At 42.1% G+C, this 16,331-nt stretch overlaps 1 protein-coding gene across 1 annotated transcript; it reads right to left on the bottom strand.

The window, feature by feature from the left end:
• Window positions 1-35: 35 nt before the first annotated feature.
• On the bottom strand, window positions 36-10,032 carry dynlrb1 (dynein, light chain, roadblock-type 1). The gene is made up of 4 exons (XM_034227217.1): window positions 9,902-10,032; window positions 9,551-9,626; window positions 6,426-6,593; window positions 36-570 (listed from the first exon to the last, which is right to left on the bottom strand). Exons 1-4 carry the CDS (start codon window positions 9,902-9,904, stop codon window positions 527-529), a joined length of 291 nt encoding a protein of 96 aa, XP_034083108.1. The 5' UTR covers window positions 9,905-10,032; the 3' UTR covers window positions 36-526.
• Between the last annotated feature and the right edge of the window lie 6,299 nt (window positions 10,033-16,331).

The following is a 16,331-nucleotide window of genomic DNA, read 5'->3' as shown; positions in this document are numbered from 1 at the left end:
AATAAATGTAATAAAAAAAGACAAAAACACGCAACCATTTTTGACTTTTTTTAATTTGATAAAAATCCCCATCAGACAGGTGCCATGGCAGAGCAGAGGAGTGCTGATCCCGCTCACCACTGAAATGCTGCACTTCAACATCTTTTTATCCAACAAAACAATAAATAACAATCCCGGTCTCCTGAAGACGTGCTGCCATCTCTCCTCTCCACTGAGCGGGCTTCAATGCACTGCTCCCTATCTGCATCTCCTTCTTCTTCCACAGGTATTTCAGCAAGTGTGCACTTCTCACCGTGAGCTGAAATACCATCAAAATAAACACAGTTGCAAAACACACAGTATGCATAGAGAGCAGAACTGGAATGGATAAAACATGGGAAATAAATGAGCCTGCGGATCCTGGTGCAGCAAGTGCTTCAAAACGTCCTGGTTCTTTTCATTCATAGCGGGACGAAGGAAATGTTTGGCTGTTTTACATTTAAATATGAGAGAGAGGGAAATGAGTCGGGAAGCAGCTCCGTCTTTCTCAGTCCGAGGGGTTCTGGATCACGATCAGGAAATAGTCCTTATCTGAGAAGACAAAGGATAAACTGTTTCAATATATTGTTCAAAAGTGCAAAACGTCTCAAAATAGAAAATGAAACAGAACTAAATAGTAACAAATATAAGGTTGACCGCGAAAGATACAAATCTGTACACTGTCTGACAAATAAACACAACGAGGGCCAAATGACAGGTAACCATTTAAAGAAGGATATTATTTATCAGAAACAGGAGCGCTGCGCCCTCAAACCAAAATGCAGATTTCCCCGTAAAGTGTTAAAGGTGGGGTCGGTTTGAAGAAACCAATCTGCCACTTCCTTCCAGAGCCCCTCCTCCAACACACACGAACGCGCACATGACCAATGAGGGCACGAGATAAATGTGTGCCCAGATGGAAGGCTGACAGGCAGGTAGGCCATCCAGTTACTTTAGCCGGCTCAGATGATTGGTCGAGCTTTTTACAGCGCCACGGCTTCCAGAGGTGATATTTGTTATGGATTTGTTGTCAAAGCACTTCAGATATTCATTGCTATCGGGATGTTAAGAGCATTCCATGGAATATAACAACAAGTGTATCTCGAGCCGGTTTCTCAAACTTACCTACCCCACCTTTAAGGGACTTCATTGCATCACATCAAAAGGTCTGTGGAATAACTAATGATGAACTGAACAAGTCTATCTAAACTGCGAGGGGGACCCAAGTTCCCATCAGCAGAAACACGTGGGTTTGCTGTCCTGGCTCCAGGATGGTGGAATGAGCTCCCATTGACATCAGGACAGCAGATAGCTTACACACCTTCCAGACTGAAAACTCATCTCTTTCGACTCCACTTCGAGCGATAGAACTATTAACGAAGCACTTTTATACTAATAAAAGACTGGCTTATCTAAAGCCAGTTGAGTAGCACTTGAAATGTTTGGCTCTATGAAACCTGATGTTCTTTATGATTCTGTTTTCTTCAAGGTTGTGTCTTCCTGGTCGAACGCACTTATTGTAAGTCGCTTTGGATAAAAGCGTCAGCTAAATGTAATGTAATTATTTAGAAGCCAAATCATGTGCATCTGGACCCGGTGACGACATTACCTATTGACGCAGCAACCACTGTAAGTTATATTCTTGTTTAATTAGACTTCTCCGTTTCATTTATTCGACTCTGTATAAATTGTTATTGTAGCGTAAACGGCTAAATCGCGTTTGAGAGATTTTAAATCTCAGATCTGCTCAGGCGAAACCTGCTTTACAGGTCTCAGCACTCAAGCCTGCATTATTAATATAGGCACGGCCAGTCTATTGTCGCCCATCAGCTGTAGATAGTTAACTAATTAGAGGGCCGTGGCCCTACAGCTGTGTAAACTGAGCAATCAGGCGTCCATTTTTGGGTAGCTCTTTCCTGGAGCGTCAGCTTCAGCGTCAGACAGCCGAAGACTGACAAAGACATTGGAGTCCTGCGGGAGTAAGACTGACAAAGACATTGGAGTCCTGCGGGAGTCACGAGGGAGGCAAAGAGGAGGCAAATCCTACTCTGATCGAGCTGGTGTCTTATTTATCTTTTCTTTAGTTTTCTAGCCCCTCATGCTATAATCATGTGTATTTTCTCCATTCCTGTTCATGTGTCTTCTCGCAATTATCACTGGCCCCGTGTATCTCCTAATCGCTATAACCGGCCTGCTCTCGTCTATCCCACATGCTCCACTGAGATCCAACATCTAGTTTCTGGTGGCCTGTGGAATTGCCAGTCAGCTGTTCCTAAGGCTGACTTCATCTCTGGCTACGCCTCCCTGCAGTCTCTGGATTTCCTTGCTCTCACTGAGACCTGGATTACTCCATCCAACACATCCACCCCAGCAGCTCTCTCCACTGCATATTCCTTCTCCCATACACCCAGACCAACTGGCAGAGGAGGTGGCACTGGTCTCCTGCTCTCTCCCAAATGGAGCTTTTCCCTCTTCAAGCTACCTAACTTCACTCCTTCCACCTTTGAGTTCCATGCCGTCACAGTAACCCATCCTATACAGTTAACCATTGTTGTTCTCTACCGTCCACCAGGCGCCTTGGGGGACTTCTTGGAGGAATTAGATCATCTCCTCTCACACATCCCTGAAACTGGCCCTCCCGCTGTACTTCTCGGAGACTTCAACCTCCAGACAGGGAAGATAGACGAACTAACATCTCTGTTAACCGCCTTTGCTTTCTCACTGTCTCCTTCCCCACCAACTCATAAAGCTGGCAATGTCCTTGATCTCATATTCTCAAGGAACTGCGCTACTTCTAACCTCTCTGTAAACCCGCTCCACACATCCGATCACTTCTTCATTTCATTCTCTCTATCCCTTTCCAAACATAACAAACTAATCTCTTCTCATCCTGCACTTGTCCGCCGTAACCTTCGCTCCCTCTCCCCCTCTACCTTTGCCTCGTCGGTGCTCTCAGCCCTCCCTTCCTCTGACTCGTTCCATCTCCTGCCTCCAAACTCTGCTGCAGAAACTCTCCTCTCTACTCTCTCATCCTCTCTGGACTCTCTCTGTCCTTTCACATCTCGGCAGGCTCGTCAGTCCCCTCCTGCTCCCTGGCTAAATGATGCACTGCGTGCTAATAGAACCGTCCTTAGGGCAGCAGAGCGGAAAACGGTGGAAATCCAAACACCGTGACGACCTCCTAACCTATCAGGCTCTCCTCTCCTCTTTCTCTGCTTCGATCTCTCAGGCAAAAAGCACTTTCTGTCAAGATAAGATCCAATCTTCCTATTCCAATCCCAAAAAACTATTTTCCATCTTCTCCACCCTCTTGGACCCTCCAAAAGCCCCTCCCCCCTCCTCACTTCTGTCAAGCGACTTTGTTACCCACTTTGAAAAAAAGGTTGATGATATTCGCTCTTCTTTTTCTGACTCACCTTTACTCACCGCTGGGTCACCAGACCCTCCTTTCACCAACACACTAACCTCCTTTTCCCCTCTCTCTCCAAGTGAGGTTCTTACCCTCATTACCTCTGCCCGCCCTACCACCTGTCCTCTGGACCCCATCCCTTCAAACCTCCTTCAGACTATCGCTCCTGATATTCTACCGTTTCTCTCCCATTTCATCAACACTTCTCTAACTTCTGGTCACTTTCCAAACAGTCTCAAGGAGGCAAGAGTAAACCCTCTCCTAAAGAAACCCACTCTCAACCCGTCTGATGTTATAAACTACAGGCCTGTCTCTCTCCTCCCGTTCCTGTCTAAATCACTTGAACGCGCTGTCTTTAAACAACTCTCCTGTTATCTCCATCAGAATAACCTTCTGGATCCGCACCAGTCTGGTTTCAAGGCAGGTCACTCCACAGAAACTGCTCTCCTTGCTGTCACGGAGGAACTGCACACTGCTAAAGCAGCCTTCCTCTCCTCTGTCATCATCCTGTTGGACCTGTCTGCTGCATTCGACACGGTGAATCATCAGATCCTCCTTCGCACTCTCCAAAAACTTGGAGTTTCTGGCTCTGCACTTTCCCTCCTCACCTCATACCTGAAAGACCGCACCTACAGGGTGACTTGGAGAGGGTCTGAGTCCGACCCTTGTCAATTAACTACAGGGGGTCCCTCAGGGCTCTGTTCTTGGTCCCCTCCTCTTCTCCTTGTACACAAACTCGCTCGGATCAGTCATTAGCCCGCATGGTTTTTCTTACCACTGCTACGCTGACGACACCCAATTAATTCTGTCCTTTCCCCGCTCAGAGACCCAGGTCGTCGCACGCATCTCTGCTTGTCTAGCTGACATCTCTCAGTGGATGTCTGCTCATCACCTCAAGCTCAACCTTGACAAGACTGAGCTGCTCTTCCTTCCGGGAAAAGATTGTCCCACTCTTGACCTGACAATCAACATCGGCACCTCAGTTGTTTCCCCGACTCAGACTGCAAGGAATCTGGGTGTGACCCTAGATAACAACCTGTCCTTCACTGCAAACATCGCTGCTACAACCCGCTGCTGCAGATACACGCTTTACAACATCAGGAGGATACGTCCCCAGCTGACTCAGAAAGCGACTCAGGTTCTGGTCCAGGCTCTCGTCATCTCACGCCTAGACTACTGCAACTCCCTCCTGGCTGGTCTACCTGCATGTGCCATCCGACCTCTGCAGCTCATCCAGAATGCAGCGGCTCGTCTGGTCTTCAACCTTCCTAAATTCTCCCACACCACTCCGCTCCTCCGCTCCCTTCACTGGCTTCCGGTAACTGCTAGAATCCACTTCAAGACACTGATACTTGCTTACCATGCTGCAAATGGATCTGGCCCTTCCTACATCCAGGACATGGTTAAACCGTACACCCCAACGCGTGCACTCCGCTCTGCATCAACCAAACGACTCGTTGCGCCCTCGCTGCGAGGGGGACCCAAGTTCCCATCAGCAGAAACACGTGGGTTTGCTATCCTGGCTCCAAGATGGTGGAATGAGCTCCCCATTGACATCAGGACAGCAGATAGCTTACACACCTTCCAGACTGAAAACTCATCTCTTTCGACTCCACTTCGAGCGTTAGAATTATTAACGAAGCACTTTTATACTAATAAAGGACTGGATTACCTAAAGCCAGTTGAGTAGCACTTGAAATGTTTGGCTCTATGAAACCTGATGTACTTTATGATTCTGTTTTCTTCAAGGTTGTGTCTTCCTGGTCGAACGCACTTATTGTAAGTCGCTTTGGATAAAAGCGTCAGCTAAATGCAATGTGATGTAATGTAATGAAAGGTTATGAGCAGGACCTGTACAAATCATATTTGTTATTTCTTGTAATTGTAAAAGTTATTTCTTTTTGATTGTTTTGTAAAAACAACAACAAATCCAGACAAACATGACGCTGATGACCTAATATTTGATTTACAAGGGAAATGTACGCTAGAGGGGGGAGGACTTCTTCTTCCCCCTTTTTTTATACTTTGTTATAATTATTATAAGTAAAAAATGTTATCGTTTTATAGTTGTATGTTTTGTTTCCGACATGTTCAATAAATTGACAAAAAAAAAGTGATGCCAGAAAACAATATTTCTGTTCGTCAGAAACGTGTAATTCCTCCAGAACTGTGAGAATCAAACTGAGCGTCGGACGGCTTTGTTTTTACGGAGCTCCGACGTCACGTTGTTGTTGTTTACGTCAGGTTTCTCCAGAGAATTGATATATCTTATAAACAATATCAGAGCCACAGCGATGTGCAGCGAGGCGGTCATTCTGGGGAAAAGAACATCTGACATTTTGTTTGAATAGTTACTGCTGTATTATTATTGGACCTCGTGTGAATCCTGTTTTTAACTCTGACCTGTTGCTGCTATTAACGCCTGCAGTTCCCCACAGGGATCTTATCTGACTGCCCATTTCAATTCATATTTTATTCCATTCCATTTCTCAGTAAATACTTTTATATTTCACTATACGAGTTCTCTATCTGCGTTTTTAAATGTTAGTTTGACTTGTATGCAGATGCACCACCACACCTTCTGCAATAAACCTGATGCTCTTTTTTAAATTGAATTACTTTTTTATTCAACCAGCTAAAAGTCTCATTGAGATTAAAATCCCTTCTTCCAGAGCGCCCTGGCCAAGAGGGCAGCATGAACAAAGTTACAACTAATGACCACAAAGCAACACAGGCAGAGGAACAGCTGGAACACACACATGAGAAACTGGCACAATTTAAAACGACTTCAAATATAAGAGCAGTCACATCGACCAATGGATTCTGTTCTCTGTCCTTTAAGATGGACTCCCCCAAAGTGATCACATCTGACCGTTTCTGCTCCTTCTGCACTTTATTCCAGGCACAAGGGGCAGCAGAGTGAAAAGCTGTTACCCAGCTCTGTTCTCACTGTGGGAACCAGCATCTGAATATAATCTGCTGAGTGCCGATGCCTCACCTGGAGCGATCATGATCTCGTTCTTCTTGGAGCGGATGCGCAGGAAGGTGAGGTCGTTCTGCGGGTCGATGTCTCGCACCGTGCTCCTGGCCTTCATCACCAGCTGGTGGATCAGCCCTGCGTACTGCACCGTGCTCGCGTTGTCCAGAGTCGTCTTCACGGGGATTCCTGAGGGAGGAGAGTTCATTTACACATTCAAGGCTTTTAGTGTCATGTGTACAGAGCTACGGTTCAGTTATGATAATGAACGTCTGAGGTCACAGGCCCCTCCTCCAACAGAGCAACACAACTACACTGATTACAGTGCAAGTACATACAATACACTAGAAGTTGTGCAGAATAGTCTATATGAAAGTAATTACAGCAGGATGGGCAACTTGGATGGTGGTGGGGCCACATCATGCATGTACTGGCCACCAGGGGGCGCAGATTCACTTGCAACACACACACACACACACATACACTCCATGTGTTGTATGTAATTATTAACAAATGTACTACGTCTGACATCTTCATTGACATTTTACAATCTTTCAGGGCACATCCTCTAATACGCTCACTGAACAAACATCAGTCCACAGAAATGTTATTCAATGTTTACACGTGGCATGTTTGCATTGAACAGGTTATTAAACAGTGGAATACAACTATTTAAAACTATTGGAAAGTTAATGAGATGAACCATTAAGATGACATACACATGAAGTCATGAACACAAACCAGACATTATTACATGGCTTAGTTGAATACTCGATTCTGATTGGTCAATTCAGAACACGTGACACGTTGTTAATACCGAACAGACAGACCGCTGTCAAGCACTTATTGACCGTTGTTAAGGACGCTCACATCTTCAGAAAGAAGTCCGGTCGATTTAACTGTATACCGTTGGGCCTGGGACATGAAAAACAGCGCAGAAGTAACGGGGCAGAAACCCTCCTTTTTACGCAGCGGTCCAGACATAGACATCAAACGGCGACACATATTCAGTGTGCAGTTCCTTTGGCATTAGGACAGGGATATCTAGATACTTCCCAAGGTTTGACTAAATGAATTGTGCTACTTTTAAAGCAAGCAGCGATGTTTTCAAATCTGTAATCAAAAAGCTCCTCAAAAGCGCTCTCGAAGCAGTTCCTGCCGTTGCTACGTTAGTTCAAACGGTAACAACGGACTACTTTTCTTAGCGGATGCATGTCAATTTAAATCAATACAACTATTTTTTAAATCAATAAAATAATTTTCTAAATCCATAAAAGCATTTCAATTAATATTGGGATTCATAATATTACTTTGTTGAGAATGTGGCCATGAGAAAGAAAGAACACCTTCAGGCCGATCTAGATCCCTCCGCCTCGCGTCGGGCTCCTGATCAGCTGTCGGTGTTCTTTTCCCCATAAAGACCGCGTCGCTGCACATTAGCCCTTACTTAGTTGTCTAACTTGAACCTCAGACACTGCCTGTCTCTGCACTCCCCTTATTCCACAACAAGGGGAGTGTCCACACAGACACCTGTCAGCCCACTCTGCTGTTCCTCTGCGCGGCCCCCCTCCCTCCCGCTGACATTATGAATGAAATGTTGGTTGTTTAGAGTTATTCTAAGGCTTTACTCAATGGGAACTCGGTGTGAGAGAGAGCACACTGTTGAGATGTCCAATCTGCCTGTTTTACACACTTTGACCAGCAGGGGGTTTGTGTTCAAATGAAGCCCATGATGAAGCCTCATGAGATGAAGCCCATGATGAAGCCTCATGAGATGAAGCCCATGATGAAGCCTCATGAGATGAAGCCTCATGAGATGAAGCCTCATGAGATGAAGCCCATGATGAAGCCTCATGAGATGAAGCCCATGATGAAGCCTCATGAGATGAAGCCCATGATGAAGCCTCATGAGATGAAGCCCATGATGAAGCCTCATGAGATGAAGCCCATGATGAAGCCTCATGAGATGAAGCCTCATGAGATGAAGCCCATGATGAAGCCCATGATGAAGCCTCATGAGATGAAGCCCATGATGAAGCCCATGAGATGAAGCCCATGATGAAGCCTCATGAGATGAAGCCCATGAGATGAAGCCCATGAGATGAAGCCCATGATGAAGCCTCATGCGATGAAGCCCATGAGATGAAGCCCATGAGATGAAGCCCATGATGAAGCCTCATGAGATGAAGCCCATGATGAAGCCTCATGAGATGAAGCCCATGATGAAGCCTCATGAGATGAAGCCCATGAGATGAAGCCCATGATGAAGCCTGATGAGATGAAGCCCATGAGATGAAGCCCATGATGAAGCCTCATGAGATGAAGCCCATGATGAAGCCTCATGAGATGAAGCCCATGATGAAGCCTGATGAGATGAAGCCCATGATGAAGCCTCATGAGATGAAGCCCATGATGAAGCCTGATGAGATGAAGCCTCATGAGATGAAGCCCATGATGAAGCCCATGATGAAGCCTCATGAGATGAAGCCCATGATGAAGCCTGATGAGATGAAGCCTGATGAGATGAAGCCCATGATGAAGCCTGATGAGATGAAGCCCATGATGAAGCCTGATGAGATGAAGCCCATGATGAAGCCTCATGAGATGAAGCCCATGATGAAGCCTGATGAGATGAACGCTTTTGCGAACCAATTGGCTGGAAAGCTTCAAAGCTTCATAAGGCTTCATCTCACCATCACTAGTAATATCAGTATAAAAACAGTGTATAATGGGGGTAATAACAGTGTATAATGGGGGTAATAACAGTGTATAATGGGGGTAATAACAGTGTATAATGGGGGTAATAACAGTGTATAATGGGGGTAATAACAGTGTATAATGGGGGTAATAACAGTGTAATATGGGGGTGATATTGCTGTTAAAGGGCTGAATATGGGTCTGGTATGGGTTTAATGCAGGTGTAATAGGGGTGTATTAATACAAACCGTTAATTTCCATAATATGATGCGATAACTGATAACTGATAACTGATAACTGGTGATAACTGGTGATAACTGGTAACTGGTGATAACTGATAACTGGTAACTGATAACTGATAACTGGTGATAACTGATAACTGGTGATAACTGGTGATAAGTGATAACTGGTGATAACTGATCACCTATATAAGGCTTGATGGTCTGTACCTTCTGAATTGACAATGATAATCCCCTGCACTCCTTTCTGGGACTGGATCCTCTTCAGAGTTTCCTCCACTTCAGCCTGGGGACATGAGGTAGCATATTGTAATACAGGTGTATGGGTTATTAAACTCCCAGGTAATAACAAGAACAATCCGCAATGTCTAGCTGCTGTCAAAAAAAACTAAAAGCTAGCCGATTGTATCGAGCTAAACGACAACGCCCGGCTAGCATAATTAAGCTAGTTAGTTAGCACTTTATTAAAATCCCTCTTATAACACTATCATTTCTCAACAGTGACAGCAGACATATATGCAGGATTATCAAATACACTTCAAAGCAGTATTAGCTTCTTACCATTTTCAGTATTTGAGTATTTCTGCGTGAGAAATGAGTTTCGAGATGAACAACAGCTAACAGTGTTGTTGCTATGAGAAGACACGTGACGTCACTGCCGGGTCACGTGACGCCAGGCTGCGTTCGAGGGCCTGGGAATAAAAATGGGAAAATATGGAATAATAGTAAATATAGACAAAAATAGATTTTATTTTTTTTACGGAAGAAGATTAGAGCCACACGAGAACACATTTTTGGTGATGTGACCAAAAGTAAAAAATACATTTTAGTTCTGACTTTAATTTAAAAAAAAGTGAGTTTTAATTTTCAATTTTGTAAAAATAGAAGTACTCCGATTGTGTACTTGAGTAAAAGTAGAAGTACTCAGATCTTGTACTTGAGTAAAAGTAGAAGTATTCAGATTTTGTACTCGAGTAAAAGTAGAAGTACTCAGATTGTGCACTTGAGTAAAAATAGAAGTACTCAGATCTTGTACTTGAGTAAAAGTAGAAGTACTCAGATCTTGTTCTTGAGTAAAAGTAGAAGTACTCAGATCTTGTACTTGAGTAAAAGTAGAAGTACTCAGATCTTGTACTTGAGTAAAAGTAGAAGTACTCAGATCTTGTACTTGAGTAAAAGTAGAAGTACTCAGATCTTGTTCTTGAGTAAAAGTAGAAGTACTCAGATCTTGTACTTGAGTAAAAGTAGAAGTACTCAGATCTTGTTCTTGAGTTAAAGTAGAAGTACTCAGATCTTGTTCTTGAGTAAAAGTAGAAGTACTCAGATCTTGTTCTTGAGTAAAAGTAGAAGTACTCAGATCTGTGCTTGAGTAAAAGTAGAAGTACTCAGATCTTGTTCTTGAGTAAAAGTAGAAGTAGTCAGATCTTGTTCTTGAGTGAAAGTAGAAGTACCAGAGTGTAGGAATACTCTGTTACAGTAAAAGTCCTGCATTCAAAATGTTCCTCAAGTGAAAGTAGAAAAGTATTCTCATCAAAATATAGTAAAAGACAGTAAAAGTAGTCGTTGTGCAGATTGGTCCATTTCAGAATAATATATATGATATGTTTTATAATGATTGATCATTAAAGTGTTCTCAAAGCTGGTGAAGGTGCAGCTAGTTTGAAGTACTTTGTATACTGCAGGGTAGCTGGAGGATTTACTCCAGGTGGAACTAAAGTCTGATTCAACACTTGATTAGATTTACCATCATTCATCCAGATCTGTGAAGTAACTAAAGGGATTAAATACATGGAGTGGGGTAAAAGTACACAGTTGCATACCATGGAAATACACAAGTAAAGTACAAGTACCTCAAAATAGTACTTAAGTACAGTACTTGAGTAAATGTTACTTACACCTTTGGTTTTGAGAGATGTCATCACGTGCTGTGGCTCAGCTGATAGGTGGATGTTTATGAATCGGAGGATCAGTAGTTTAATGAATCTGTTGTGTTTATACTTTTACTAATAAAATAAATCAAAGTGTCAAATGTCAGGAAAAATGTTTTCTGAGACAGCTGCAAGGTTTAAAAGTGCTCTGTCTACCTAAGGAGTGAATGTAAGGAGTGTGGGCGCGGCCCCTGAGACATAATAACACAGGCGAGACCGGAAGTTCACACATCCTGCCTTCAAAATAAAATAAAAGGGAAACATCTCTATGTTAAGGAAGATGTTGAATGCAGGACTTTTATTTGGTAACAGAGTCTTTTTATAATGTATTATTGCTACTAAAATCGGAGTACTTCTACGCGCTTTGAGCACCAGGAAAAGCGCTATATAAATCAAATGTATTATTATTATTTGATGATAACGCCCTGAAGCAAGAAAAATAGCAACAACAAACAAACCTCAAGAACCAATGTTCAGTCTTTTATTTTTATATGTATTGTGATGTTAGTCATTACTTTGAGATACTTAGCTATTCTTTTTACGTACTATTTTATTGTTTTGACATACTCAGTCATTACGTCGGGAAGTCATTATTTTAAGATACAAAGTCGTTATTTTGAGATATTTTGTCATTAATTTGAGATAAGTCAATATTTTAAGATACTTACGGTACGTCCACACGGCAGCGTGCGTTGAAGCTTAGTGGTGGGCGTGTCTGGTGTGGACCAACAACCAATCACATTAATCTCCCGCCCCAGAGACACAAGCACGCGGTTTGATTGGCTGGCGCTTGTACTGGCATATGGTTTGATTGGCTGGCGCTTGTACTGGCATATGGTTTGATTGGCTGGCGCTTGTACTGGCATATGGTTTGATTGGCTGGCGCTTGTACTGGCATATGGTTTGATTGGCTGGCGCTTGTACTGGCATATGGTTTGATTGGCTGGCGCTTGTACTGGCATATGGTTTGATTGGCTGGCGCTTGTACTGGCATATGGTTTGATTGGCTGGCGCTTGTACTGGCATATGGTTTGATTGGCTGGCGCTTGTACTGGCATATGGTTTGATTGGCTGGCGCTTGTACTGGCATATGGTTTGATTGGCTGGCGCTTCCGTCGACGCTTAAAAAGTTGAACTTTTCTCAACTTTCAGCGCGAGCAACGGAGGCAAAGTGAAGCAACGGAACCACAATGCAGTTCGGTAAAGCGTGACTTCACCCCATTTAAAGTGAAGCAACGCACGCTGCCGTGTGGACGGGCCGTAATTCATTATTTTTAAATACTAAGTCATTATTTTAAAATACTTAGTTATTATTTTTGACATAGTACTTTATTATCGTTGAGATAATTATTTTGAGATATTAAGTTGAAAATATCAAGTCATTATTTGGAGAAATCGTTATAACTTTACGACGCTTGGTCATAATTTTGAGATACAACGTGTTTAGTTGTAGACACTAATGTATTATATTTAGATGGCAACTCATGTTTGTAATACTTAGTCAATATTTTCGGATACTAAGGTATTATTTCTACATACTAATGTAAACTCAGTAATTTTTTTGAGATAATACATCAATATTTTAGGATAAAAAGTAATTACTTTGACATGTAAAGTCATTATTGAGATTCTATGTTATTAATTTAAGATACAAAGTCATTATTTGTACGTACTAATTCATACTTTTTTAGATTCTAAGTCTTTACTTTGAGAAATGTAGTCATTATTTTGAGATACCAAGTCATTAAAAACAAGTGGAAGACATTTTGAGATAATTTGCCTGAGTAACAGTACACCCAAAACACTGAAAAACATCATGCTTTTCTTTTGAAAACCCAGAACCGGAAGTGGTTCCTGCCTCTCTAACACACAGTTCCTTGTTTTCCTCACATTCACATTACAGAGGTTTTTCACCGTAAAAAGCAGAAGAGAGATGAACGGGCAGGAGGAAGACCTCGGTGAGCAGAGAGCATGTTTTAATAAATACTTTTATACATCTTGAGCAAACTTTACATGTTTCTGAGTTCAAAAAGCAGTGTTCTGCAGCCAGGGGAGTTAAGCAGGGATTTAATTAACAGGGAGAGGTTTAAACCAGGATATAAAAAGCGCCTTTTTTATCCTGGTTTTATCCAATTTCACTCATATTTAATGTGCATCAGAGACAGAGTGTTGGCTGGAGTTTAGAGGGACTTTCTTCCACTTTAAAACTCAGTTTAAACTCAGTATGGATTCAGTCCTGTCAACAGACACTGCTTCAGGTCACTGTGCAGAGGAGGAGAAGTACTCTGATCATGTACTTTTACTCATGTACAAGATCTGAGTACTTCTACTTTTACTCAAGTACAAGACCTGAGTACTTCTACTTTTACTCATGTACAAGATCTGAGTACTTCTACTTTTACTCTAGTACAATATCTGAGTACTTCTACTTTTACTCAAGAACAAGATCTGAGTAATTCTACTTTTACTCAAGTACAATACCTGAGTACTTCTACTTTTACTCAAGTACAACATCTGAGTACTTCTACTTTTACTCAAGAACAAGATCTGAGTACTTCTACTTTTACTCTAGTACAAGATCTGAATACTTCTACTTTAACTTAAGTACAAGATCTGAGTACTTCTACTTTTACTCAAGCACAAGATCTGAGTACTTCCACTTTTACTCAAGTACAAGATCTGAGTACTTCTACTTTAACTTAAGTACAATATCTGAGTACTTCTACTTTTACTCAAGCACAAGATCTGAGTACTTCTACTTTTACTCAAGCACAAGATCTGAGTACTTCTACTTTAACTCAAGCACAAGACCTGAGTACTTCTACTTTAACTCAAGCACAAGATCTGAGTACTTCTACTTTCACTCAAGTACAAGATCTGAGTACTTCTACTTTAACTCAAGCACAAGATCTGAGTACTTCTACTTTAACTCAAGAACAAGATCTGAGTACTTCTACTTTAACTCAAGCACAAGATCTGAGTACTTCTACTTTTACTCAAGAACAAGATCTGAGTACTTCTACTTTACTCAACTACAAGATCTGAGTACTTCTACTTTTACTCAAGCACAAGATCTGAGTACTTCTACTTTAACTCAAGCACAAGATCTGAGTACTTCTACTTTTACTCAAGCACAAGATCTGAGTACTTCTACTTTTACTCAAGCACAAGATCTGAGTACTTCTACTTTTACTCAAGCACAAGATCTGAGTACTCATTGATGCATTAAAGTGTTGGAACTGAGATGTGTTTCAGACATTTCTTGGAAACGAGTCATTCAGCATGAAAAAGCCTAAAAGATGAGTAATTGAATGATAGAATCTTAGTCAACTGAAGCAAAAAGACTACTGACTATTCAACCAAGAGCTACATAACTGTAGAACGAGTAATGCAAGTACATTAATCCGGCAGTGGCTCAGTCAGTAGGGATTTGGACTGGGAGCTGTAGGGTCGCCGGTTCAAGTCCCCGACCAGACCTAAATATGGACTGCTACTTGGAGAGGTCCCAGTTCACCTCCTGCCTTGCCGTGGTGCCCTTGAGCAAGGCACCGGACGCCCCCCTGGCACTGTACAATAGCTGCCCACTGCTCCCAGTACTAGACTCCTGGTACTAGGATGGGTTAAAAGCAGAGAACACATGTCACTGTGTGCTCTGCGTGTGAGGCCATTACAGAGGGGTTCATCCCTCCCCAATTCTTAATAGAATACTTGCAACAGAGACTTTTCAAAGCTCTTTATTCCTCTCATACTCTGATGCAGACAGTATATTCTAGCGGTGGACCTTTAGGATTTTTATTTTAGATTATTATTTTAGTTTTGTTCAACTTATAGAACTCAAATTGAAAAGAAATCACATAAGTCAACAGCCATGACTTTTAAGTAGTGATAAACCAAAGTTATTTTAAACTGACTGAAAGCTGTTGGCTTCTTCTTTAAACAAGGAACTCATCGCGATTATTTATTTCAATCGTGTTATAATTCACGACATTGAAGGGAGGGATTAAGAGGATCTGTACCAAACAATGGTTTGTGTTTAAGTGGAATAACCTCTGCAGCTCCAAAATACTTCATTCAGATACTCTCACTGTATTAACCGTTACTAAATATTTCTCTTACTGTGATGTGGATATTGCTCTAGAGACCACACTGCCATGTGATAAGATTTCCATTTGCTGTGCAGCTCTTCTTCAGAATCAGAAATCCTTTATTTTCCCGTAACGAGGACATTTACATGATGACAACAGCAGATAGTAGGGGAGGGAATGGCGCCCCACGATACTATCGCGATACTTAAGCCACGATACGAAACTATCGCGATTCTAAGATATGCTAAGTATTGCGATACGATATATTGCGATATTGCAAATCACATGGCTCATATCCATGTCCGTCTTCCCTTCCTGGTTAAAACATGTGTTTGCAATAGGAATAGTTTATGTAAATAACACAACTTTTATTATTTGAACCTGAAAAGGAGATGGCATTGTTTGTGTTTTTTTTTTACGGCTGCACGATATTGGAAAAAACTGACATTGCGATTTTCTTCCCCTGCGATATGAAAACATACAGGAATTGAAGAAAAGACCGTTTTTTCCCCGCAAACCATCCTTTCTTGAACTTTAATGCTAATTGGTATTTGTTTAACTATATTTAACCGGATGAAGGATTTTAGTCCCGGACGTCTGGATCTGAAGTTATCAGAGCAACCAGCTGAGCTAGCTCGGTTAGCAGCGTGAACACATGGAACCACTGTATTCAGTGTCTCTACCTCTGATCTCCGGTCCGGTTGCTCTGGAGATTTGATTGTGTTTGCTGTCACTCACTCAAGCCCCCCCCCATGAGAGCCGCGCACGTTTTCCTTTTGTAGCAAGCAGCAAAATAATTGTAACATGACGTGTTTGAGTTCATGTACCTACTGACTATCCTAAACATTTTATTTTTTTATTTTTAATACATTTTAAATTTAAATAAATAAAAAAATGTAACCGCACGTCCACGCGATGTGAATATCGCTAATGCGCATATCGCGATTATCGTCACGACACGATATATCGTGCAGCCCT

The sequence above is a fragment of the Gymnodraco acuticeps genome, unplaced genomic scaffold (assembly GCF_902827175.1).
Source record: "Gymnodraco acuticeps unplaced genomic scaffold, fGymAcu1.1, whole genome shotgun sequence".
In the NCBI taxonomy this organism is placed as follows: Eukaryota; Metazoa; Chordata; class Actinopteri; order Perciformes; family Bathydraconidae; genus Gymnodraco; species Gymnodraco acuticeps.
This window is presented reverse-complemented; position numbering and strand designations above follow the sequence as displayed.